Source organism: Botryllus schlosseri, chromosome 7, assembly GCF_051294905.1.
Source record: "Botryllus schlosseri isolate E-star chromosome 7, Bs_hap1, whole genome shotgun sequence".
Classification (NCBI taxonomy): domain Eukaryota; kingdom Metazoa; phylum Chordata; class Ascidiacea; order Stolidobranchia; family Styelidae; genus Botryllus; species Botryllus schlosseri.
Window position 1 is genome coordinate 24,372,968 of NC_137242.1, and position 27,371 is coordinate 24,400,338.

The 27,371-nt window shown below is 39.7% G+C and overlaps 2 protein-coding genes across 4 annotated transcripts; both read right to left on the minus strand.

Moving 5' to 3' along the window:
• Nucleotides 1–2,139: 2,139 nt before the first annotated feature.
• On the minus strand, nucleotides 2,140–10,816 carry LOC145442929 (uncharacterized). Of its 3 annotated transcripts, none has more exons than XR_013916174.1 (6): nucleotides 10,352–10,797; nucleotides 9,921–10,118; nucleotides 9,644–9,850; nucleotides 5,860–6,187; nucleotides 5,717–5,787; nucleotides 2,140–4,707 (listed from the first exon to the last, which is right to left on the minus strand). XR_013916174.1 is itself a non-coding variant. In XM_080320978.1 (6 exons), the coding sequence occupies exons 4-6, from the start codon at nucleotides 6,014–6,016 to the stop codon at nucleotides 4,630–4,632; spliced, it is 306 nt and encodes a 101-aa protein (XP_080177104.1). In that variant the 5' UTR covers nucleotides 6,017–6,187; nucleotides 9,644–9,850; nucleotides 9,921–10,118; nucleotides 10,352–10,816; the 3' UTR covers nucleotides 2,140–4,629. The 3 variants fall into 3 exon arrangements, 2 of the variants coding, with proteins under 2 accessions (XP_080177104.1, XP_080177103.1); XM_080320978.1 differs by having other exon boundaries at nucleotides 10,352–10,816; XM_080320977.1 differs by lacking the exons at nucleotides 2,140–4,707; nucleotides 5,717–5,787; nucleotides 5,860–6,187 and adding an exon at nucleotides 8,458–9,586 and having other exon boundaries at nucleotides 10,352–10,790.
• A 1,504-nt stretch (nucleotides 10,817–12,320) lies between these two features.
• LOC145443138 (methyltransferase-like protein 27) lies at nucleotides 12,321–27,132 on the minus strand. Its single transcript, XM_080321133.1, has 5 exons — nucleotides 25,877–27,132; nucleotides 23,635–23,770; nucleotides 20,170–20,281; nucleotides 19,980–20,100; nucleotides 12,321–14,574 (listed from the first exon to the last, which is right to left on the minus strand). The coding sequence occupies exons 1-5, from the start codon at nucleotides 25,946–25,948 to the stop codon at nucleotides 14,362–14,364; spliced, it is 654 nt and encodes a 217-aa protein (XP_080177259.1). The 5' UTR covers nucleotides 25,949–27,132; the 3' UTR covers nucleotides 12,321–14,361.
• Between the last annotated feature and the right edge of the window lie 239 nt (nucleotides 27,133–27,371).

A 27,371-nucleotide genomic window follows, 5' to 3' on the forward strand; every position in this document is an offset into this window, starting at 1 on the left:
TCTAACCTTTTGCCGCTTGTGGCACAACAGAGAAAATACAAATGTTCGCGGCTCACTTACAAGAGAATAAAAGTTGCTATGAAAAATAACGGTAATTCGATGTAACCTGTGTGCATTGTGCAGTGGTTGTTTGTGCAGACGTTATCGCCGAAGTATTAGAATCTATACGGGACTCTACGTAATCATAGTGTGTAATGACACGGTCGGATAATTTCTCATTCATATAGATTATAATACCACAATTGCCGCGGTACAAAATGCCCTTGATGCGCAAAGCACTACCAAATGATTTCAGATATAATAATGAAATACGAACATATACAACTGAAATAAGGTCACATTGTTGACAATCATACCCGCATTTTGTCGACACAGAATGGTCATAATCATCATTCACACAACAATAAAGATGGAATTGGTAACATGAGCCACTTAGAATAGGATTTGAAAGCACGCAAATAGCAAATATTCACCCAGTTTATTTGTTGAGACAACGTTTTAAAAAAGAAGCTTCTGTAGCGAAATTACTTGGCTCATTCCTTTCAAATGGATTCCTAAGTTGTTAACAGCAAGTATGGAATAGAAATGTTGCAGTGAGAGCAGAAGTCCAGAGCATGGGCACGTGATTTGCGGAATGATATAATGTTTATGAGTTGATTCATTAAGATCGTGAAACGACTTGGTTCTCTCTCTCTCTCTCTCTCTCTGAGATTTTGTTTTCCCACAATGCGTCAACGTTTCGCCTGTCGGTTATGTCATAACTGGTTTCATCGAATCATGTGGTTGTTTATTAGCTATTGAAGGAGTTATGGCGAAGTAGCATATACCTGTCTCCATGTTGTATTTTATACATTTATACAGTTCTTTTCCAAAATTCCGAAAGAGATTCACGGCACACGGCAAATGCATTCTCATCGATGTCATTATTTCTTCGGAAACGTTGCCAGAGCAATATAGGATTTTAACACCGGAACGTAATGTTCTACAAATGCTACCGTAAGTATTCATACACCTGCATTACATTTTCTTTTCATATTATGACAAAAAGAAAAAAAAAATAGACACCGAACATTATTAATTTCATGACGTGTGCATATGGCCTGTAATAATAATTTGGAGATTAATCCGTGACTCATACACCTATATGCATTGCATGAGAACGCAAATCTCTTCAATGCCTCTCAAAATTACTCTGGCACAGTGTGGTAAGGAATTTGTTGTATTCTCCCATGGTCTTAGTATGTGGAAGGAGGTTCTTCAAATAGGCCATCATTCCTCGTTATAAATCCAAACCTTTGCCTACTATAGAACAGTGCGCGCAATCGTGGAACCGGTTCGGGAAGGCTGTATATTACTGAAGGCAAAAGGTCGGAAAAAATCAGAACATTAAATACCTCAATAAATGAAACTGATATCTGCATGATGTTTTAATTTACGAAGGTTGGTTATGATATGCTAAAATACGGATGTGTGTATTGTAACCGCCTAGGTTTGATAGGTTTAAGTCAAAATTGCAGCAAGGTCGAATGTATGATGTCTCTCTCTAAAATGCAAGATCGGAGTCAGATTGGTAAATCTACCTGCATTACACAGTATGCTACTTCTCACCTACATAAGTATGATGTCGCTAACAAAAGACCGAAATGGAATTTTCGAAGGCAACCAAGGACGCATAAATCATATTAGTACCTTATTAAGCAAGCATCGGCAAAGTTCGGTCCACTGAGGTAATCTGAACGGCCCGCGAAAAGTGGCTTCGAATTCAAAACATAAAACATACTCTCGAATGTGCTGCGTGGACTAAAACCATAAGCTGTGTAAAGTGAACCGGAAGTTTGTTTACTTTGAAATTTGTTCACTAATATGCCGCGATTACGCAGCCTTCGTACCTCGCATGCGTAATCCAGATTCAAAATAAATTCAATGTAGCAAACTACGCCGTATCAATCAATGTCATCAGAATTCCCTGCTTCTATATAGTTTAGTTCAATCCTTCTTCGTTGCCATTGTCACATTGCGAATTATGAATATTATTAAAATATTATGAACCAGTTATATTGCTATCGGATATGCTACTTTCGTGGCTCAAATATGCAACACAGCATAATAAAACACGACTTTCAAGCATCAATGTCAGACTTTGCGTGTACTCTGCGTTTATATATTAAGAAGGCGTTCAGTCACACAGCTGAAGACAAACAATAATACGATAATGTGATCGTGCAACACTCATCAAATATAATATTCATTTGTTGGGCGCTAACTTTTGAAATCCTGTTACATCTCGTAGTCCCGTTACAAGACTAGATCTTGCGGCATACCCATACATATGCATATATTTTGCCGTCTCCAAACCGGCCATAGTGTACGTTTTCTTTTGTCTCCAGCTTGATCACGTGCCCTGCAACGAGCTCATCTGCGTATTGCATCAAAACCTCCACGTACTTCTGATTTTCCGGTCCAATGCGATAATTGAAAATGAGTATTCCCCCGGGCTTTAGCACCTTCACCAGTTGCTAAGTAATAGCGAATGTTATATAAGTTCGAGAATGGGGTTGAGGACCTGGAATATACCGGAACAGAACGTGTAGGCCCACGCAAAGTGCGCCACGAAACATAATACATAGCGCGCCTGATCAACTACTATCAGTATCTTTTACGATTCTTATTCGTGAATGTCGCGCAGCATTTATTGTCACCCAACGTGGCTCATAGTGTTTGACATCAATAGACATATACACAAGGTTGTTGCGAAAATATTCCTGTCTCCCTGTATACCAACTTATAGCGCGACTGGTTCTTGTAACTGTAAGATCCTGCTCACGTAGAGTTGCAACAAGGATCAAAGATTAACCTCCAACACTTACGCGTTCGGACTCGACACCGTGGTCAAGTAATGTTGTTTGTTGCAATGGTGACTAATACATCACACCGATAGCGAAATTTGACACCGAATAGAAACACTCGGACATTGCATGACATAGGCCTACATGAAATAAGTCCAGGTCCAGACAACCGTGATGGAGGTAAATATAAAGATTACGAATTGATACATACATCCCTGCATAAAATGTCCCGATACCAATTTACCGCAGAATGTGGTGACGGGGAAAGCAGTAGTATATTTTAACGCTCAACACCTATGGGTTTCGGGTAAGAGTCCAATCAACGCCAAAAAATTCCTGGACTTTGAGGCTTATCCAATGTCCTAATCACAACAGTTCCTGGCAATTAGTGTCATGTGATAGCGGAGAAGGAATGTGTGGGATCCGAAATATATATTCGGAATATCAGAATAGCGTCAAATGACCATAGATGTCGGAAAACGGAAACCAATTAATCTACCGATTTCCGTTGTACCGTAGGGTGTGCATAAAGTCATTAGAACTATCCGGTATCAAATATTGCATTTACATCCGTTCCAGTCGGTGAAAATGGGTCAAACGCAGTTTTTCACAAGGAGACATATCCCGGCGGTGTAGTGACTTCATGCTTTCGTGCACCTAGAGGGCGTGAAAAGGCGTTACCGGGTACACGTATGCAGAATCTTTGGGATAGGCCTATCAATATGAAATCATGTATTTTACCCATTTACATCAAATGGAACATATATGTCAAGGAGGAATTACTCACCGCATAAAAGGTCGTCGGAAAGGTCTATACGCCATGATGAAAAGTTGGTTATATTACACCTATTTATTTATATAAATACTGAACAACCACCGTTGACCACCCACATTGGAATTACTGTTGCTCTTACTTGAATGCAACGTTGCGGCAAATGGTTCACCATAAACCCACCGGTCACTGTCACCACGTCGTACACTGTAAAAATTATTCTTGTAAAATTACAAGAAAAAATATGGTATACTCGATTACAAGTTTACAGTATTTTTCTTGTAATTCGTTACAAGCTGACAAGCTAAATCTAGTAAACTCAGTACAAGCTATATCTTGTAACTCTCTTTTTCTCTCTCTTCTTATACCCAAATCTTGCACCTGTACTGGCAGAAAGACCCAATGCATTCGACGGCCATGATTGTTCACAAAACTATAGCGAAAAGGCTAATTTATTTAAAGCCGATTAACAGCAGCAGATCAGCAGGAAATATACAGCAGGCTCAAGCACAGTATACGAAAATCAACAGCGGCATGTATAAAAAGAAATTGTGCAAAAAATATTTGCATGACTTAGCCTGCAGCAGACCAAGCATGCTCCACAGGAGTGCAGCTTGAATGGCTTGACAAGCACTCATGTAGTTCCTAAAGTATCATTAGGTCCAGTACAAACCTATTTTCTACTTTACAGCGTCAGAATTGTCAAGTAATGAAGTATGCTGAAAATATGATCACTTGAGGCCAAATCTACTTCATCACTCCCAAAAAAGCAAAACCATTTACACTTACCATTGTATATCAATGATCAAATGAATTTAAAAACTGCAAATCAATTTGTTTCACACATTGAAGCGACCGCAGACGGCATATGCAGCCCTTTGATTTTTGCAATGCAGATGGACAAGAAATGTAGAGTCTTATCGACACCACATGCGAACTGGATATTGAATACCCAATGTATTGACAGAATGAGAGCTAAAGCATGTGTGAAATCTACTACGTCATTTATCACTAGCCCGTCGAAGTGCACCATCCACTTGGTTTGTCGAGTGTCAAGATGTATGACTGGGTGCGGTATTCTGGATTATCCTGAAAAAAGAGGGCACACAACTGTATACTGAAAGGCAAAGAGTATGAACTTATATAGCCAATAATACTATCATAGTAATAATGGCTGATGTATTAGGTCAAAATTATGACTATGACAGCACTTATACCAGGGGTACCTTTTCAGCCAAAGGGACACAAGAGATTTAGGAACCATTGAGTGGGCCACTTGAATGTTAATGACCTTCTTAAGTCGTCCGATAGGAGCCAACCGAATTAGGTAACATTAAAAATAAGACTTACATTTTACATTATGTCATGAGAACTCTGTGGGCATTCATGTCGTGATCGCGCTAGGTGGGAAATTTTTTCAAAAACAATGAATGAATTCGATAAATAAATATGTTACTTGCAAATATTGAGGGTTGCCGTTGTATACCACTGGGTTCATTTTGCAAGGACATGATTATTCGGCGTTTAGATATAGCAATATCGAAGGTTTCGGTGAACATCCCTCCGTCCTATTGTGCAAAGTTTCATCGTCGACGATCTCGCTGCGAGCACACAAGCGAAGTCGCATGTTGGACGACACAACGTTATCTCCTAATTGCGAATATATAGTTTGACTCAATTCTGTAAGTGAAGCGTATTTATAATTTTCAGGAGGGCTCCAATAATAAATGCAAAAAATCGAGTGACAATAAATCATGCGAAGTGCCAAGAAAAATATTAAGTCGAATAAATCTGCGGCGAGATATTCTACTTAATGGTCATATACGAAAATCTGCGATAAATGTGGCTGGCCCCTAAATACGCCGGAACTGATTTTTTAGTCATCATCAAATTTCGCGGTCAGACCAATCAAATTTTGGCAGGCCTTGCTATTTTACCCGATGTTTCGAGAATTACCTCGAGGGCCACACACAACCATCTCGCAAGCCACGGGTTAGCCGCCACCGACTTTTACTGACATATCTAGCTGTGAGCCTATTATCAGCGCAGTAAAGTATATTTTATAGCAATGCAATGTCGACATGTACTTGGTACAAACCTTGTTTATAACCAAGAATTTGTCATAGGATTCGTTGAACATTGAAGGTATACCGAGCATCCAATTGAATTCTGCAGAATATGAAAAAAACACAAATTCATATTTTGAGTTGTCCAATAATTTGTATATTCAAAGCATTGTACCTATCAGTATCACATCTACAATGTTGGCTGGCAAGCGATCCCACTTGATTCTTCTTGCATGCTTGGAGAATTTATTTTCTTTGATCTTGTCCAGAATATCTAGACCGGGGGTTCTCAACCCGCGGCCCGCAGACGTATATTTTGTGGCCCGCGACATCTTTCATTATAAACGCAATTACTAATGACACGGTATTGTCACAAATTAATTTAGATACTTAGCTCTTTTATCGCACCGTCTCTGTTTCGTGAAGACAGTGGTTCTCAAACTTGGGGCACGCGCCCTCTTTGGTGCGTGAAGCATCTGAAGGGGGCGCGAAGGTGCGGTCAACTGAAAAAAATTTCGCGCTGCGCGCAATTTATCCCTGATTCACTGTTATTTCTCTGTGTATAGTCCGAATTTCATATTTGAGAATTCTCTGATCCACGGCTATAACCTTCCATGCCATCAAACTAGCCGTTTGTATTGCTAGCATTCTGGTTGTATTTTGTTATATGACGATAAGGGGGCACGAAATTTTTCCCTATCAAAAAGGGGGGGGGGGCGTGACTAAAAAATGTTTGAGAACCACTGCTTCAATGTGCTCTCATTTCTTGATGTATGCTCGACTTCAGATTGTTATTGTTTTGAATCATTATTCGGCTGGACTCTGGTTCAAGAGAATCCCGCTTCTTAGTAGGCCTACACTTTTCAAGAGTGTTTGACTCACTGCCAACGGTTTTTGAGATTGCCGACGACGTTACAGACGCATCGTTTAAAATTGCTTCGAATATCGCTAAACCCAAGAAATCTGATATAAAAGGTGTGATTTCAATAAAATTGTAACATACTTTGCGAATATTTGCTGTTTCCGGAACTTAGCAGTAAGGACAACATCACCAGAAAAATTTCGAAGTTGCAATCGTCTGATTCAATCCTGACCAGACGAGTAACATCAATATCAGTCAATCTTTTATCGCCTGTTCTGAAACACGTTGCCGCGTAGACTACTTTTACGCAGCCTTGGATGAATCGACCGACATTGTATAACTAATTATCTGGTTGAATTTCATCAGAGTGGACATATATGCAGAGATATACTGGCTGGGCAAACGTGGGGAGGGGACCAGCGAAAAATATCAACTTGACAAAGCTGACTTCTGTAACTATTGGTACAGTGCCCTAGGCATGAACGGAAAGGAGAAATGTTGATTGTTTTGTTCAGAAATGCCCCCTAACACCAGATTTCTTCTCATATCACTCAGAGCTCAATGTGATAATGGTCTCTGTAACGCAAAAGTTATAGTAATTTTATACTTGCTCGCCCACGCATTGGAACAGAGAGTTCGGCTCTCTGGTGGAAGGATTTGAAGTTGCATATACCGACTTGACAACGAATGTAATGCACGCTCCATGAAGGGACTTACATGCGCCGCTAGAAGATACATATTCTCACAAGCAGCAGCTGCGAACTTACGAACGCTGTTCATTGTTATTTTATAATGCAAAGAAATGTACTAAATGCCGGTATACGACTGGTAAATCGGCTACAATAGACTAAATTTAATAGTAGCCCATGAATGCAAGGTAACATAGTACTGCGGCCCGCAGCGTCTTTTGCTGTTAAAATGCGGCCCGTTATACAAGGAAAGTTGAGAACCCCTGATCTAGACCAGACATGGGGTGATTACTTCATGAATGTAATCGATTGCGATTACGATTACTTCAGAATCACGCGATTACGATTACAGCAAAATCGGGAAGTAGTCGATTACGATTACGACTACATTGGAAAAGTAATCACGATTACTCACGATTATATGTATTTTGCATCGTAGTAGTTCTGTTGGAAGACACTATACATGGATTGCGCTGGAAAAGCCAAAGGATATACCAACTGTCTTGAAATAAGATGGGACGTTCCCTTGTTACGTCATAATGTACCCATTGCCCATTTTATAGAGGGCGGTTTATCGCACCCAATGATTTGGATTCTTGCCAGGTCCATAACTGCCGCACCCCCAATTCCCCAATAGAGTGGGGAGCGTGGTTGGAGGGGACTCAAAAGTATTTTGTAAACCAACATAAATTATAGAGCATTTTCGAGAGATTTCATTAATTTGGAATATCTCTTTGAGCTTTGCGATTTAATTGTCTCTAGATAGCTTGATTTCGAAATGCATACGTCTCCCCTTGAAGAAATAAAGCATGCATAATTCATAGTAATAGGCATTTAGGTGCTAGTCAATACAGCTCCTCGACACATCAAAAGACATATGCAGTTTCGGCCAACATGAGACTCCACGAAGTGTGCCATTAAAGAAATACATTTGCCAAAACTTAAAGTATGTGTCCATAGCCACGCTGGGTGGGCGTGACTAATAGTCCATTCTTTCCAATCTGAGCCCACCATGCAAATGCCACCTGGGCATCACAGAGCATTAGACATGACAATTCGTGTGTGCGTCTCACGCAAGTTTTTCTTTTAGTCTGCTGTTTGGGCCACTACAATCAATATCTTTTGGCTATACAACAGACAGGAGGTCACGAATTAACAACATACAATAAAGTAATTATTGCAAGACACCAAATCTTATAATTATGAATTACGCCGCCCCCTCCCCCCCCCCCCGCTCTTCAGGTGAATCTGACCATCAGGCGCTGAGATAGGATTAGAAATGCAATATAATGCAATTACCAATATTATTAACGATATTACATCTTCAACTTCAAAATTGACTACCCTATGAGGGCCCAAGACCACAGTTTGGTTGGGGGACGCTTTTGTTGTTTAATCCAGATTCTAGCTACAACCCACGCTAACATGGTATATAAGCCGTTGACTATGGCGGCAGGTTCAAATGTTCAGTAAAGAATTGTGAAAGTGCGACCCGTTTTGGGTAGAATATTATGAGAATAACAGAAAGTAAACATAAAATTCTGCCTTCAACTTAATGCAGATAATGTAATGCAAGCTGCCATTACGAGAAACGGCAAAACAACGGCCCAGTTATGATGAATATATATCAGCAGCTGTTGATTTTAATGCTTCGTTGTGGAAATCGTAATGTTTTATATGGCGAGTACAGAATTTTAAACCTTTGTCTGCTGTACGTTCGTACCATATAGGCTCGCCAAGCAGCAACGGTGAAACTGCATTTAACTATAGAATTAGAACTATTACATTCCATAGTTTAACTAAACGTAACCAAACATCAATACAAAAGTTGCTATTTTAACTTAGGCAGAGAGGTGATTATGATTAGTTATCATGATGCGAGGTAGTGGCATCCTAAATGTATTGATAAACTGATCTACAGCACGGTGGGTTTTCTTACAATCACACAAATGTACATCGAATATCTATTTAATATGTGTGGATACTTCCTACGCTAAGACGAGCAAAGCTAATAGGCTACCTCTGACGTAATAATGAGCAGTGGCTTTTGGAAGTCAGACGTTTGTGCTCTCAAATACTGGTATAATATCTCTTCCTTAGTTCACGAGTGTTCAGTTTATGACACAGTCCTTGTACAAATAAAAAGTAATCGTTCCTTCACAAAGAAATCGATTAAATATGGGAAGTAGTCGATTACGATTACGATTACTTCGGGATTTTTTCGAATGTAATCGATTGCGATTACGATTACTTGAAACTGCTGTAATCGTCGTAATCGATTACGATTACTAATCGCGATTACCCCATGTCTGATCTAGACCATTGTTAATCAGCTTCATTTCTTCCAATAGCTGAAACATTATCAGTTACCGTTAAACAGAAATCAAACCAATGATATTGCTTCTTACCCAATATGAATTTCTGAGAAGGGGATACTCCACAAGAATGTCAGCAGTTGGCATGTTCCCGTCTTCTATATCTAACCGACGCCTTTTGAAAGTGGCTTTCATTGCTTTCATAAGCTTTGCCTTGGCTGGGTTAGATGAACTTGATTCCGATAATATGATTGACTTATGTTCGGCGAAGCTTTCCTCATTGTTCGAAGATTCTCCGACCTGAAATTTTTAATTAATATATGAATCAGCGGTTCCCGACCGACAAGCCACGAAAATAGTAATTTCCTACTTCGTTAGCAGGAAGACCAGAACTTCGGGGTTTCTTGCATCGAGGGCTGCTCATGTCGGATTCTTCAGTATGGAGCCGTCTCCGTGGACCAGGTCTTCCATACTTTATTCTATTTGCGATGAGAACCGGATCGTCTGGATTTTTTACTTTCCGACGTTCGTTAAAAATTTTGTGATCGAGTTTCTTTTTCCAAGCGTGCTAAAATGTTACGGATTTTAGAGAGTGTAGCACAGGGGTGGGCAAACTTTTGAGCTCGCGGGCCGCATTCAACATCTGAATTCATTCGCGGGCCGCACTATATAAAATTGGCATTATAAACCAAAACGCAATATTGATATTTGATTAGGGCCTATATACTACTACTTCGTCTGCGTGCACATTTAAACGTCTGGCTCGGCCTGATATAATATTAGAGATGCTATCAAACTCACCTGCCACTGTTATCAGAAAGAAAACATAGCACATCATGTTCCCGAGCATTTTAAGAGAGGGCATCAGAACTTAGCGATGTAAAATAGCGCTGTGAAAAGTGAACCAAATTTAACGATTTACCATGTTTGTGAGCTTGTTATCTCCTGTGTTTACATCTGATCATATGCATGCTGACTTGTTGAAGTCGTTTTTATATATCTTACCGTTGCAAATGTATTTTCAGTCTGTTTTTCGTAGTGCGTGTGCCTGGCCGTAATCGAATTCTACGAGTTTCCGCTGGCGTATATTGATTTAGGGGCCTCTTATTGTCAATTGGCTCACATTACCTGTACAAATGTCCAATGCAGAGCGCGACTTTAAACGACATTGATCGCTAACTCTTTGCTTGTGATTCGAAATATTGGCAATTGTGGAAGTTCAATTTCCATATCGGTTAATTTAACGCAACTGATTACTGACTTGGTTATGCAAACCAAAAATAGCTACGAATACATAGAAAGATCGAAATAATTTTGACACCTTGTGTTTCGTAACTCAAATATAGCTTAATGCTAACGTATTTTAATTTCTTTCTTTAATATTTGTAATGATAATTTGGCACTATATCATATTATTCGATATTATCTCACCCCCGAGGAAGCAGTGAATAGCTGGGTTGATTGATTTTACACACTGATATATATACTGCTAAGAACTGAAATCGAACCTTTAAAAGCGAGCCGTAAATATAGGTATCCACGCTCATAGGATTTAGACAACAGTCGTACGAGATGAAATCGTTCTCGTTGAATGAAACCGAATTACAAATTTCATCCATGATGGATCTCCGGTCCGATCACCACCATGCAACTAAATCTCGTATCTAAGCTATCATTTTGAGTACACTAACATATCACAGAATTCAATGCATCGCCAAACGAATCTTCATTCTAATATATAGATTTACTTGTACGATGCTGTTATATGAAAGAAATTAGAAATATGGCCTCGAAAAAGGTGATCGCTTTACGTCGAATATCATTTTACGCCCCAATTACAATATCATATCAAGATCCAATCGACACTTATCTTTTAATTCACATGAAGTTCGTGAGATATACTGTCAAGAAGGTATCCTCTCGCAAAATAACTTATCTTTATATGAGCTATCCCCTCATATTATAGCTGTCAAATTTTGCGTGATACCGGTATATCAATATCGCAACGATACCGTCTAAAGAGGATATTGTAGGCATACCCGACATCGCAGCCCATTACCGACCAACATAACACGACTCGCCTGAATCATGCCAGCAGTGTTTCCCAACCTTTCTCAGCTTATGACAGACAGATAAATTATACACGCTCCCCGCTCCCTTACAAGTGAATAAAATTTGCTGTGGAAAAGAATGGTAAGGCGATGTATACGTATGTGCATTGTGCAGTGCTTGTTTACACGGAGATTATCGCCTACGTATAAGAATTTATACGGGACTCAAAACGTCAGATTAATCTACGTAATCACACTGTGTGAATGACAAATTCGTTAGTTTCTTGTTCTTATAGGCTATATTACCTCAATTGCCGCGGTGCAAAATGCACTTGATTCGCAAAGCACCACTAAATGATTTCATATATATTAATAAAATACGAACATATAATACTGAAATTAAGGCACATTTTTGACAATCATATCTGCATTTTGTCGACAAACCAATCCTTTTAATGTCAATCGATGCAGAAAAGCCATGCTTATTGTTCACACAGTCATAAAGATGAAATGGGCATATAATGTTATATAGGCTACTTCCGCGCCAAAGTTGAAATTCGAAGACGATTTGAAGCACTAAATATTTGTTTACTTGAGGTAAGGGTTGACTCGTCTTTTTAGTTTGTGCCGAGCAGATCACCGAGTTTAAGGAGTATAAGAGTTTAAGTCGGTCTAACGACATAAAAACGGAGACAGACACAATGTCAAGGGGGGGGGGCAGGAATTTTAGAAGAACTGCAAGCTTCGCTCAACAGCAAAGCCATTTCACCAAGCTTACAGTGTATACTGCTCAGAAGGCAACGATCAAGACAATAAGCTTGGTAGTATCCCCATTTCATGTTATAGTTTTAATCGAAAAACGTTAAAAGGGGTCTAAAGTGAGTTTAAAATCTATCACATTTGACCTTTTTTCCAATTATGACTGCAAATAAATATTTCTCATTACATAATATCAACACATACACTGAGCAACATTTATTAGGCATGTAAATAATGTAATTCACCACTTTCAATTTAGAAATAAAATGAATACGCTGAGAAATATAGCTAAAATGTTTGACTGGGCCCGCCAATGTATTTTCTACTTGTCACTTGGCCCGAGGAGAAGAATAACTATCCACCCTGTTATTAAGTCATAAATATTGATAACAGCGACGGGGTGGTTGAAAATCCACTCTACCCATGTCTTCTCATCCCATTATAACCTTCTCGTATAATTAGTCCTACCGCATCCCCAACGGTACGTCTCCGCATGTCGAGAACGGCTGCTTTAAAGAGTAGTATGAGTATAAACAACAAAAGATTATCTTTAATTCTTTCAGGAGATTCATGGCGATGATATTAGTCATACCAAAAATATATTAGCAGGTATCAATTTCCAGCTGAGGTAAATTGGAGAATGTAATATAATATGGGGTTGTGTCCCGCGCATTAGCTAGTTTATATATTACATATATGCCAGCAATGCTCTTGATACTCCGTAAGTCCATAAATGACGATACGGACGATACGATGTGGCTTATTATGAACCAGTTATAATGTTACCTTATATAGGGAAGATGTGGCACCGATGAGACACTGGGACCGAAAATACAAGAAAAATTCTCTGAGATAATCCCACGATTACAGTACACGAATTTGTCTATACAATGGCATACTGGCAGAATCTTTCCTCTCATGCGAGAAACTTCGACCTGGGTGAGTTATGGGGTCTGTGACACTAGCAAACCCGCCATAATTTTTGATGTGAAGTATATATAGCTTGTATCAGGGTATATAATGGAACATTTTTTTGGAATCAATACCATCCTCCAGTGAACTATTTTCAATAATCCAATTGCAATATTTCTAGGGTGGGAGACCTATATGGTAGCATATCCAAATCTAGCAAAATAGATGGACCAACTAATCACGTAGCAACAGAAGCACACCTACATATATAGAGGCTGTAAATCATAGTTACCTGTGGTGTTTTATCGCTATTACGAGGTATTTAACAGTCAAAATGCCTATATGCGGGTAATATGTATGTGGCAATAATTTTGTAAGTTTGGGCGTAAATAACAACGGGATTTTATGCCAACATTTGAGTTGATATAATCTATTTTATTCTAGAAGGTGGCGACGAAACATTCTTCATTGGCTTGCTGTAGCTTAGATTGTAAAGCACAACAACATAAGTTGACAAATTTGAGTTTTTGAGCGTATGTCTCTTAGATCCCATGGTCGTGTGCCTTTGGACCCACCGGGTGGGGACCGATGATCCGTTAGAGCAAAAAATTTTAAACGTTTATAAATATTTTTTGAAAAGGCGGATATTCATGTAAATGTCCGTGATAGGTAAAGCTTGTATCAGAGTGTTGAAGCAGCAAAAGATCTGCTATTCTCGGCTGACGATTTGAGGGCCAGAGATCATTATGCAATTTTTGATCCATCGGTACCACATCTCCCCTACAACTTTCGTGGCTCAAATATGCCACACAGCCTAATAAAACACTACTTTGAGGCAACAATGGAACACTTAGAATGTACTCTTGCGTTTATATATTAATAAGGCGTTCAGCCACTCTGGCGAAGACAAACAATAATAAGATAATGTGATCGGTTGTGATCGTGCAACACTCATCAAATATAGTATTCATTTCTTGGGACCCAACTTATTAAACAGTTACTAAAATCAAATACATGTTTTATCACAGCTCTTCACATCACGATTTCTCTGCATAAGGATGTGTTACATCTCTTAGTGCCGTTACATGACTAGATCTTGCGGTATACCCAAGCGTATGCATATATTTTGCCGTCTCCAACCCCTCCATATTGTACTTTTTCTTTTCTCTCCAACTCGATCACTTTCTCTGCAACGAGCTCATCTGCGTATCCCATCAAACCCTCCACGTACTTCTGATTTTCCGGTCCAATTCGTGAATTGAAAATGAGTATTCCTCCGGGCTTTAGCACCTTCACCAGTTGCTAAGTAATAGTGAATGCAATATAAGTTACAGAGTGGAGTTGAAGACTTCGACTATGCCAGAATAAAAGGTGAAGGTCCACGCAACGCGCTACAAGTGTACCGTGAACCTAAATGGCACGTCCGCTCCGCACTTGTTTGTGATTCTTATTCGTGAATATATTGGAGCAGTACAGCTTAATCAACGTCTCGGGTATAGGCTACTCCTCATAACTAGGCTATTGATCGTGTCATTACCAAAGTCAAACTAATTCAGCGTTAGATAGGCCTATGCCTTCGAATATTTGAACAGATCCATTTAATGATTACTGTCCATGGCAATAGAAATGTTCAATCGTCGAAGAATCCATTTTTGTTACAGCTGTGAAGCGTACGCTACAACTACTTTATACTCGGCACAATTGATTAGCGATAGTAACATGGATAAAGATACGCAATATGATACAGCATGTAACCAACAGTACATCAAGAGGGCAACATATTGCCAATGGTTGTCATACCGACCTGCTTTGATGTCTAAATAAGTAACGAAACGCAAGCTACGACCTTTTGATATTTTACTATTTTTCATACCAGTTTGATAGTTTGTTGCGTCCAAGGTTGTACCAAGTCACATCTCTGATTGTATCTTTTGACGCGACACAACTCGAGTCATTTTTGCTTTATCACCCATTGAATCCGAGATCGAATAATTCTACAAAAGGTCGCGCCCACTTCCAAATCACAAATTTCAGTACGAATCATCAAATGCTCATGTTTAACTATCATAAACAAGTAACGTCACGTAGGTAATCTTGCACTGCGTCGTTACTGTTGAAAGTGATGTAATAGTGAAGTTTGGTGATTATTTTTTGGTGTCTGGAGTAGTTTTAGAGGGAATTTTAATTTCTCAAATTAAAAACAAAATGGTAGTTAAATACTTTCGAATACTTCAAAATTGAAAATGCCGTCGCGGGTCGCAAAAAGTGGTCTCGCGGGCTGCGATTTTGAGACCTCTGCCCTATATTCTGGCAGTGTAGTGGCTTCTGGTTGGATTCACCCATACCCTCCCTAAGCATGGGTCGGCAACCATTTTTGCTCTGCGGACAGGTTTCAAAATGAATTTTTTGTTCGCGGACCGGTGTTCAAAAAACACAAATGTTCAATGTCAATAATTGATTACACCTAATACATAAAGTCAGTAAATTTCGCACTGTAAGGCAGTAACACATATGTTTCGATTGAATACATTACCTTGATTCTTTTCAAGTTTTCATGAGTGATCGTGACTTACATGCAAAAAGATACGAACTTTTCGCGTAGCAGTAACGAGATTCTCTGGACCGACATTGGCCCGCGGACCACTGAATGCCTAATCCTGCCCTATAGGACGTTGAAAGGCGTTACAGGGTACACGTATATGGCATCTTCGGGATATTGCTCTAAATTAGGGTTGCCATACGTCCGGAATTTCCCGGACATGTCCGGAATTTCACCGTTAAAGCTGCGTCCTAGAGGAATTTCTAAAATATGCCTGAATGTCCGGAATTTTGAAGGCTTCAAGTAAGCTGGTAATATTTTTGTAAATCAACATAAACAATATTATTTTGGGCAGAATTGTGCTACATGAAATTTTTCTTCGCGCTGCGTGCGATTTAGTAGAATAAATATTCGTTTTAATATGGGGACTACCACCCTCGCAAAAACTACGATCAAAAATAAATAAAAATAACATTCATTTACAAAAATAAGTTTAATTGTAATCGCGATTACAAAATAACGGTATATTCATAAAGTCGGTTTATGCCGTTTGGATGCTTTATTCAAAGATAGTGGTTCTAAATCTGTAGTTTGCCTTTATTCTGGAGTTCGCGAAGATGTTGAACGTAATTAATTTCCAAAACAGGCTGTGACTAAATTTGAGCAAATGTGCCGCCCTTTAATTAGTAGGCCTAATCAGCTCATCAAATTTTGAGCTGGGCCACGGAACACTTTTAAATTGGAAATGAAGTCGTGACCATAAAAGGTTGGAAACCACCTGATGTGCGGTGTTTACATAGCTCAGTGGTGCAGTGCGCACAGGCATTCGGCTGATAAATAATATTATCGGTGTGACATGAACATGACTTAGCGATGTACAAATACGTTCCTTGCATTTTCGAAGTCATCATCCTCCATCAGCTTGAGCTCTAACTCTGATCATGTAGGCCGAGAGAGGATCAAAATTATATAGCAGTATATGGAAGAACCAATATTATTGACAGAATTCATTCAAATCATTTACCGAACAGATATATAGTAAGCCCCCGGACGATGCACTGATTACCCTACGGTGGGCCCAAGAGCAGTATTTATTTGGGCGGGAGGGAGCTGAAAAAATGTGGCTTCGGCGCTGGTTACAACTTATAACACACAGCCACATACTCCTGAACCGGACCGTGACCACCTCGATTCGATATGCAAAGCTTTGCTGGTGTGACGTCATATTGATCGACGGTGTGCTCATTCCTCATTTTCAAATACGCTAGTAGACGCTAGAAAGCGTCCGGAATTCGTAAAACTCAAATATGGTAAGTGGTAACCCTACTCTACATAAAATCAAACATTTGACCCCTTACACCATCTAGAACAGATGTGAAGGCAGAATTACGTACCATGAAATGTCGCCGGAAAGATCTATACGCCATGGGGAAAAGTTGGCTAATACACCTATTTTTCGCCTATTTATTTATACGTATACCAAATTACAGCCGTTGATCACGCACTTTGGAATGACCAGGGTTGTAATGACTCGAGTGTGACGGAAGTCACGAATTTTTGGGTGACTCGACTTGATTCGAGTCATTTTTTCAAATGCGTAAAATTACTCGTATCGACTCTATAGTCAATTTGCGTATGGACGTGAGTCCAGACATGGCGTGATTACTTCATGAATGTAATCGATTGCGATTACGATTACTTCTGAATGACGCGATTACGATTACGATTACAGAAAAATCAGGAAGTAGTCGATTACGATTACGATTACATTGAAAAAGTAATCACGATTACTCACGATTACATTTATTTTGCATCTTAGAAGTTATATTGGAAGACAATATATGGATTGCGCTGAAAAGACCTGATGAGATACCAGACTTCCTTTAAAAAGATGCGTCATTTTCTTGTTACGTCATAATGTACCCATAATGTGCTCATTTTTATAAAGGACGATTTATCGCACCCAATGATTTACATTCTTGCCAGATCCATGCCTGCCGCACCCCAAATTTCCCAATGGGGGGGGGGGGGCGTCGAGCACGAACGGTACTCAAAAGTATTTCGTAAACCAAAATAACTTATAGAGTATTTTCGAGAGATTAATTAAGTTGAAAATTGTCTCTAGATAGCTTGATTTTGAAATGCATACGTCTCCCCTTGAAGAAAGAAAGCATACATAATTTATAGTAGGGTAGCATTTAAACAAATAGTTGTTTAAGACACTTTGTTTGAAACATGTTTTAATCAGTGTTTTAAACAAAGGCATTGAAAAAACCTAAATTGTGTTTTTGAGTTGTAAAATTATGCCATAATTGTGTAAATACTTTCCATAAAACATTTTGTATGAGCATACGGACAATTACCACCCGATTTAGCCGACGTACATCGATATGGGTTATATTGGTTGGAACCCTCAAAATAGTCTGTTCAACAGTTTTACTACATATATTTCCTCAAAGGAACTATATTTACCGTATGTCTTTTCAATTGTCAATGTCAATCCACTATGACGTCCCAAATGAATATTCGTGACGTAATGGCTTTAAAAAAACATGTTTTAAACAAGGGCCTTGTTTCATACATGTTTGCTTTAAATTGCTTTTTGTTTTAAATGCAAACTTAATTTATAGTAATTTTAGGCATTTAGGTTCCAGTCAATATCGTGCCACGACACACCAAAAGACATATGCAGTTTCGGCCAACACGCGACTTAACGAAATGTGCTACTGAAGAAAGAACTAGGTCGAAACTTAGGGTATGTGTCCATTGTCAATAGCCGCGCTGGGTGGGCGTGACTAATAGTCCGATCCTTCCAATCTGAGCCCACTATGCAGATGCCGCCCGGGCACGCACAGAGCAATAAAGACATGACAATTTGTGTGTGGGTCTCTCAAAAGCTTTTCTTTCAGTCTGCTACGTTCGGCATACAACAATATCTTTTGATTATGTAACAGACCGGAGGCCACGAATTAACAACATACATTAAAGTAATTACAACAAGATACCAGACATTATAATTATGAATTAAGTGCCCCAGCTCTACAGGTAAATCTCACCATCGCGTGCTGAGAGATGATAAAAAATTAATGGTAATATAATCAATTACCAATATTATTGACGAAATTCAGTCTTCAACTCTAAAATACCACTCTATGGGGGCCAAACACCAACGTTTGGACTGGGGGACGAATTGCTGTTTTGGCACTGATTCTAGCTACAACCCACGCTAACATGATATATAAGCCCATGGCTATGGCGGCGGCGCCCATTGTTGAGTAAGAATTGGGAAATAACGATTGGCGCCCGTTTCAAGTAGAGTCATATGAGAATAAGATGCAGAGAACATAAAATTCTGTCTTCAACTTGTTGCAGATAATGTACTGCAAGCTACCGTTACGAGAAACGAAAAAAACGGCTCGGTTATGATATATATCACCAGCTGTTGATTTTTAATGCTTCGTTGTGGAAACCGTTATGTTTTATTTGACGAGTACAAAATTTGAAATCTTTGTCCGGTGTACGTACGTACTACATAGGCCTACTGCTCGCCAGGCAGCAACGGTCAAATTGCGTTTAACTATGCATAACCAAACATCAATATACGCAAGTTACTATTTTAAACTTTAAAATGCTGTAATCGTCGTAATCGATTACGATTACTAATCGCGATTACCACATGTCTGGACGTGACTGGTACTCGAGTCATTGTGCATGACTCGAATCAAGTCAAAGGACTCAAGACTTTAGGATGGTCAAGCCAGACATTTCATTGTAACTTCGAAGAATAGTAAAGCTACTACATTATTGGTATTTCGCCTATCAGTACTGATACTTTTGAAAATAGGGCCAGAAAATGTTTCAACAGATAAAAATTGGGATAATCTGAATGCGTCCATTCTATATCACTCGAGCAGCGTTTAAAATAGGGGTTGAACCGGATTGGATTCAAAACTGAACAGTGAACACAATGACTTGGACTCGGACTCGAGTCCCAACAGTTTGACTCCGACACTACCCTCTATACTCACTGACTTGGATTCGGACTTGACTCGATGTTGAATTGAAAATGACCCGACCTGACTCGACTAAAAACTATAAAAGTGAGATTGAATTGTGACTCGGGGCTTTGCGACTTGGTTACAGTCCTGGGAATGACATTTGCTCTTACTCCGATACAACGTTGCGGCAGATGGTTCATCATAAGCCCACCGGTCACTGTCACCACGTCGTATGTGCCATCCCTAATCGGCAGTGGCTCATCTTCTTCTATGCGTTGTCGAAAAAGCTCTCTATAGTGTAGCAAACGCAATGCCAGTTCATGATTGCTGATTGGTGGCCTACACATAATTTATGACCACCTGTATATAGCTTTCGACTTGGCTACTTCCAGCATTTTCGAATTCATATCTATACCGTCGATTTGTCCTTTGTAGCCCATGTCTTTGCATATTTGCCCACTACGTCCAGTGCCTGAAATATAAAGAGGACGAGATATGGTTATGATGAACGCGTGATGTATCTCCTATATGTGAATACTGACAGAGGATCTCTGATTAACGATGGGTTGGGATTTGCAGATCTGTGGTAAAAAGTCATATCCATGTATCCAGGGCAGTGTTGGGATGACTCGAGTCAGACCCGAGTCAACTTTTTCGTATGACTTGACTTGACTCGAGTCACTTTGCAAAAATGACTTGACTTGACTTGACTCGGAGCTTCAGAAATCTGCATTGACTCGTGACTCGGAACAAAATTTACGAGTCAATTTCAAGTCATCAAGTAAACAGTGTCGCTTAAATCAATATATCTTGTGTATGTTCGGATTGTTCAAGATACGCCGGTGTCACTTGTGAGAGCAATCGGTCATTTACTGATTGCACGTTACACTGATCCTCCATTGTTACATCAAAAATAAATTGACCGCAAACGAAACGACCACAGTTTACATTGTCGTACCAGAAGGAGATTAGTCTAATAGAAATGTGTCTCTGTTTCTTAGACGGCTCAATGCTTACGTTGCGCATTGCTCAGATTTGCCAGCCCTCTTGTATGATTTAAATCGAACAAATATTGTCTGTGCGTTTATATTCTGACGGATGTGTAGATAGGTAGTGTAGGCTATTGTACCAAATCAATTTGTTTCAACTTCTCGGGGCTTCGCATTCGGTCCTATATTTTGGCTGATTATAACAGACTGTAGCATGTAACTGTACAGCTACTCACGTATTCCAATAGCAGTTGTACGTGTGCGTGGGCAATGCAATGTCTTTTTGCATGTTTATTTAACTTTATATTCGTTATTTGACTCAAGATAAATGGCCATTCATCTGTCTTTCACACACTTAGCTAAATGTAATGGCTTTGAATCATCACTCATACTTCGAAATTCAATTTGACTTGAATTGTGACTTGACTCGTGACTTGACTTGACTTGACTCGACTTGACTCGAGTCACCTCCAAAAAAGGGTGACTTGACTTGACTCGAGTCACCTTCGAAAATCGATTGACTTGACTTGACTCGAGTCAAAATGTGCAATGACTCGAAATGACTCGTGACTCGAAGGTAGTGACTTGATCCCAACACTGATCCAGGGTTGCATTTAAAACAAACCGTTTTCTTTAACACCATGGTTTGAAAAAAAGCCTTCATAATGTTTTTTTCACACTTCGTACATCCATCCCATAATTGTGTACTTACTTTCGAAAAAACATGTACTACGGAAGATTTGCACCTAACATAATCGGTGTATACGATGTGGAGTGATTGGAATTCTCTGAATTACCTTCGGTTCCACAGTTATAGCAAGTAGATATATATATATCATTCGTACGGAATGGTTGTTCTGATGATGATGGCCGCCGACGCAAAATTACTGCATAACGATGCAGTCCCGATTAAAGATATTTTTGGTCTATTTCTCCTTCTCGTCGAAGGAGCCATATTTACCCTATAATTTCAATTGTCAATGCCACTCCACTGTGACGTCAAAATTAAAGATTCCTGATGTCATGTCTAAAATTTAAGAAAAGATTTAAACAAGGGCCATTTTTTGACATGTTTGTTTTGAAGTGATATTTTTAAATGTAGCCCTACATGTATTACGCATACATATAATAGGAATGCGCTATACGTCGGATGTGATTTACGAGTTACTATATTGCGAAAATGGATTTACCGCAATCAATCAAACAATCATGTCATTGATAACCCACAGCGCCATGACTGGTTAAAGCTGCACAACTCACTAAATTTGCAGTAAAGGAAAAGGATGCCAAGTATAGCACCAGCTCTAACATAACAACGTAATCCTACATAGATTAATAGTATATTATATCACAGTACGGATCATAGGGTTTTATCCTAGCAACACCTATATCCGCAAACGACAGAATTTCGCCAAAAAAACGAAGATTGATCATTTGAATTCAACCGCTAAAACACTGCCTCTAGCGACAGAATAAGCTGGCCCATGCCTAGTCTATGCTCTCTTCGTTTTTGTCGTATTCTGGCGTTAACTCTGCGTACGCGTTGTGAGGAATACAAGAGATTTAACTGTAAACGCGGACGTTGTAATTTGGCTCATAACAATAATCGTGTTTCAGGTTTTTCTGTCTGTCTGGGACCTGTTTGGGACCGTGCGACCAAATATAATTGAATTATACTTTTCTACCTGTTACATTCTCCATGCGACCTGCACATAACAGTTTCGCTTGGCGAATAACTACTTTTTGGCTTATTTTCCATAAACATCTGTACTCGGTGTGCACTTTTTCGAGTTTTTGGATTTGGATGTCAGTGTCAACAATTTGTTCCTGATGGTGACTATAGAGCAGGGGTGGCCAACCTTTTTAGCCAAAGGGCCACATTTGATTGGCGAACTATTGCGCGGGCCACCAGCCGCGCGAAGCGCGAAAATTTTTCGAAGTTCGTAGGTCAATAATATTGTCACTTGACTATATTGCGGGCCTGCTGTATATCGCTGGGCTCAGTTTGCAAGGAATGGACTATTCGGCGCCTGGACATGTCGATATCGGAAGCTTTGACCAACATGCGTCAATCATTTTGGGCCTAGTTTCATAGTCGACGGTCTTTCTGCAAGCGCAAACGCAAGGTCGCATATGTTGAATGACACTTTGTCTCGTAATCGCGAATATAGTTACACTCCATCCGATACATTAGGCGTTCTTTTATTTTCACAAAGGGGTAACAATATTAAAAGCAAAAAATCGAGTGACAACATGTTGCGCGAAGCGTGTATTAGATTTTCACTTATGATAAATCTATCGCAAAGTATTCTGCTTTATTGTAGTGTACGAAGATCTACCAAAATGTGAATGGCTCATGGATCTGCCAATGCGTCGGAACTGATATTTCATTCATCAAATCTCAAGAGTTGCGGTCAGACTAATCAAATTTTTGGTTGGCCTTGCAAGTTCACAATCTGTGCAATCCATTTTTGATAATATTACTAATTTCGGAAATTACCTCGCGGGCCACTCAATACTGTCTGGCGGGCCACGGGTTGGCCGGCCCTGCTATAGAGTGAAACCATTACACCGCTGTCGCATGATTATAATGTGGCCTATGATCGTGAAATTTGCTGTCTTGTGGAAAGTATTTCTTACTAGAAGATCTCAACACTTGTTGGACATGTGCTGGATAATACAGGGATTTTCCAATCAACTCAGAATTGCTGGGCGGGCCGGATCAAATCGCCTAGCGGGCCGTATGTTTGACACCCCTGCTTTACATGATTCGTTATAAACAAGCGCACATGCACTACATTTGCATCTGCAATCGATATAGCAATATGGTGCTTACCCGCCGCCACATCGAGCATTAGACTTGATTCGCAATCTCTTATGTACTCTAATGCAATTTTCATGGTGTTGATAATTCCAACTCCATTGTAGGATTGTAAATCCTTGTCGTATGTATCAGCCCACTTGGTATACAACTGAACAAATGGACTGAATAAGCGGACTTAGATTTGTCCTTTTACAACCGAGGAGTCCAAACATTTTTGCTTCGGGCCAAATACAGAGGAATATATAGTCCAGGCAGTTACTATATAGCAGTGGTCGGGAACCTTTTTTGCCGAAGAGCCATATTGGCCCTATTTTTTCCATCTCAACTCTCAAAGAGCCATACATGTCAATCAACTGTTACGTCACAATTGAAAATTCGTGACGTCATGGTAGCACTAATTCGAACTCACTGCATGGGATTCCTCGTGTGCGCCACATTTTCTCTGTAAAAACTGGTATTTATTGTTCGAAAATAAAGCTCGAAACGAGAGGTAAGAGGCAGACGGGCCAAGCCTCCACCAAGGATAACGCAATTCCTTGTATAAGTAGATTAGAATTTATTACAACTGATATTAATGGAATGTGACTGTCACACTGATTCCGAAAATCCAAGGGCGTAGATAATAAAGTCAGCTGATCCGGGAGAATGATAATCATGAAATTAAAAACTGCTAATCGGGACGCATCTCAGGCGGAGATAATAAGGGATCTGATCCGGAGTATTGCTAATCGTGTGATTAAATACTGCTAATCGCGACTCATCACGATGGAAAGGTTACGCCCGATGGTTAATCGAGGTGTCCCGAGTTTTCAATCAAGTGGCGTCATTTGTTACATCATAATGCGAAAACGCGTTAAAGGCCATCAGTTGTCAATTTGTTGAATGAAACAGTTATGTCTCATGTAACATGAAAATTATAATTTTCAACAACAGCAGCCTGCTGATAGCGACACTGCCACTGTAATATGTCGAATTATCATCATCGCGAAATTAAGGTCGTGTCCAATTCGTTCGGTACAGCTAAGAAATGGATTATAGAATATTGGTATCGCTCTGCAATGGCGGGTACATAATTAGTGAAGCTACTACCTAGGAGACCATTGGCACGGTCATTATCGGAAATATTTGTGCGTATGGGAATGGTAAGCAGTTTTTATCGATAACAAGTTATCTATAGTTTGTTCCGGTTTGATAAATCAAGAGATTACCACTAACTTTATGCGCTGCGATCAACCGGTTTCCCTAATCCTGGGTTGCTAAATCCTGACGAAGGCGATAATCGAATTTTATTGCTAATTCAACTTTATTATCTCCGCCCTAAATATATATCTACTTCTCCATTCTCAAAGTAATCGGCGGTAACATAACGTTGCGCTACACGCATAAATTTTATAATACACAGAACGTGGAGAAAACGGAACGTGGATAGCTATGGCGTTGTTTGTAATTCGAGTTTGTAATTGTGAATGTCACATCCACAGCAGTTCATTTCGCGCCGTAGATCAGGAAGACAATGTGTATTTGAAAACTGCGTTTTGAAATGGGCGGCGCCGTATCTGCTGTGCTCTTCGACTCAACGTATCGCACAATTCATGATTTCGATTCGGATACATCGCCAGGAGGTTTGAGTCAGTAGTCATTTCGATGGGGTGGGTTCGAATCCCATCGCTGCCACCACGCCAGGATACAGAGCCTGTACTCCCTGTTGCACCACGAAACGATGTCGCCACACGATAAACGTTTATTACAGAAGAGACATCTTAACAGCACGAAGTCGTTATGTCAGGCAACTAAATAAACGGCGCAATTAGAGAACTAATCATTAACGTGCCAATTAACAAGTGCCGAGATTCGGCTCCATTACAAACAATACCGGCGCATGGAATTTGCGAGTGATATTGGCCGCCGGCGTGACAGTAACTTACATTTGATGATTTTGAAGAGAGGGGGCCCCAACCCCTAAACCTGAAGACGGCATTGTCTTTACCTCTCAAATACATGTTTATACTACCACGAGGATAGCTATTTTGGCCGTGATGAAAATTTAGCAACAAGTCGCTGCGATATTGATCAATTCAGTACAAAAATAAATATTTGGCAAAGAGCCATATCTTATACCCAAAAGAGCCATATATGGCTCGCGAGCCATAGGTTCCCGACCACTGCTATATAGTCATCAAGTAGTATTTCAAACTTCCGATTTCAGATCTACATCACTCGGCGAATGTAATTTATACGTGTAACATTCACTCACTTCATTCAAATCTTCTTTAGAGTCGGGGTAACGAGCCGTCTCTCGCCATGTAAATTTCTCGCTCGTCATCATATTGTTGCTAAACGACGGATCGCTACTGTGTATGTAGATGAGTTAATCGTACGAATGTACAAACCATCGCACGTTACAGTGAGCACGATACACTCAGGAATTTTAAAATATAGTTGTCAGCCGATATTATCAAAGATTTGTGTTGTGTGAACCACGGCAATTTTGTTACAGTAAATAAGCGTACGCTACGCCAAGGGTCAAGAAAAAACAACGCGTGACCTCGATACCATAGAGATTGACGAAATGTACTAGGATCATTTGTGCAAATATTTTACGTGCAGTTCGACTGCGGTGGCTTTCTGAGTAAAACGGCTGTCGCCAAGAGTCTTTTTCACTTTCAACGTTAATTCACTCGACTCGTGACTCGGCTTGACTTGTGCGGTCACTCGAAATTACTAGTGACTCAGAGGTGGCGACTAGGTCCCAACACAGTCGCGAAATGTCGATGGCCTCACTGGCAGTGGCACTGGAACCCATAGCTGCATATACCTATATGACTTCCAGGTGGCCACAAACGAAATTAAGAGAAACCACGTCTATTTGATAATTTTCAATTACCAGCTTGAGTTGACTCAATTCTGTAGACGCTTCAGCGTAGCACGAATACAATTCTCAAAATTGAATAATCTTACTAACAAACACCATATGTTATATTGATATACGAAATAAATTTAGGCCGCCAATCGCGAGATTTCAGGTGCGGCCTTGACATTGACATTGACTAGAACCTCATCTCACTTCAACAATTGCTGAGATATGAGCTCACAAGACAGGGACTCATACTATTACAGTCTATGTTGCCGACAAGAGCACCTATAATCTGGATATGCTTTCTTCCTCCAAATTCCAAGTCTGGAGACAACACCAATTCTAGTGACATCACCTGATATTAAGAGTAAGTGGATATGATTTATAGTAAGCTATTTCTAGGTACGATGCTCATGACTTCGAAATGTTGTAAACCAACAGAGCAAGCCTCGTAGCCCCTTTCGGGCCCAACAGGGCTATGTCTGTTAGCATAGAAAACAGTATTAGGCTGTTATTCGTTCTTCAAACGATATTATTCAGATGTCAATTCGCCTTCCCTGTCAGTTATACCGTCCTATAATATTGGATACGAACTCGACAATATGGCGTTTCCGGACAAGGCTATTTCTGTGAACCAACAAATAGGTATTTCTTCCTATTGCGTACGACACTATTTTGATTTAAATAATTTTTTGTTTTAAATGCAACCCTAACTATATCTACGAATGCAATGTCACTTGGATGTTTTGAAATATTTGTGTATATAGATTGGTAGCACGTAGTCGCATTGCTAATTTATTGTGATCACGCATGCGGCAATTACGGCATCAATGGAATCAATTGCGATTAAGATTATATATAGAAAATTTAAACACATATTCAATGGAAATATAGT

Bases quoted from the DNA above. Each gene is read 5' to 3' on its own strand.
- LOC145442929 (XM_080320977.1), bottom strand. From the start codon at position 9,974: ATGAGCAGCCCTCGATGCAAGAAACCCCGAAGTTCTGGTCTTCCTGCT. The intron at 9,851-9,920 runs GTAGGAAATTAC...TAAAAATTTCAG, and splicing joins CTGGTCTTCCTGCTAACGAA to GTCGGAGAATCTTCGAACAA. The intron at 9,587-9,643 runs GTAAGAAGCAAT...ATAATGTTTCAG, and splicing joins TTCTCAGAAATTCATATTGG to CTATTGGAAGAAATGAAGCT.
- LOC145443138 (XM_080321133.1), bottom strand. From the start codon at position 25,948: ATGATGACGAGCGAGAAATTTACATGGCGAGAGACGGCTCGTTACCCC. The intron at 23,771-25,876 runs GTGAGTGAATGT...CCATTTGTTCAG, and splicing joins CTAAAGAAGATTTGAATGAA to TTGTATACCAAGTGGGCTGA. The intron at 20,101-20,169 runs GTGGTCATAAAT...GCTACACTATAG, and splicing joins AAGTCGAAAGCTATATACAG to AGAGCTTTTTCGACAACGCA.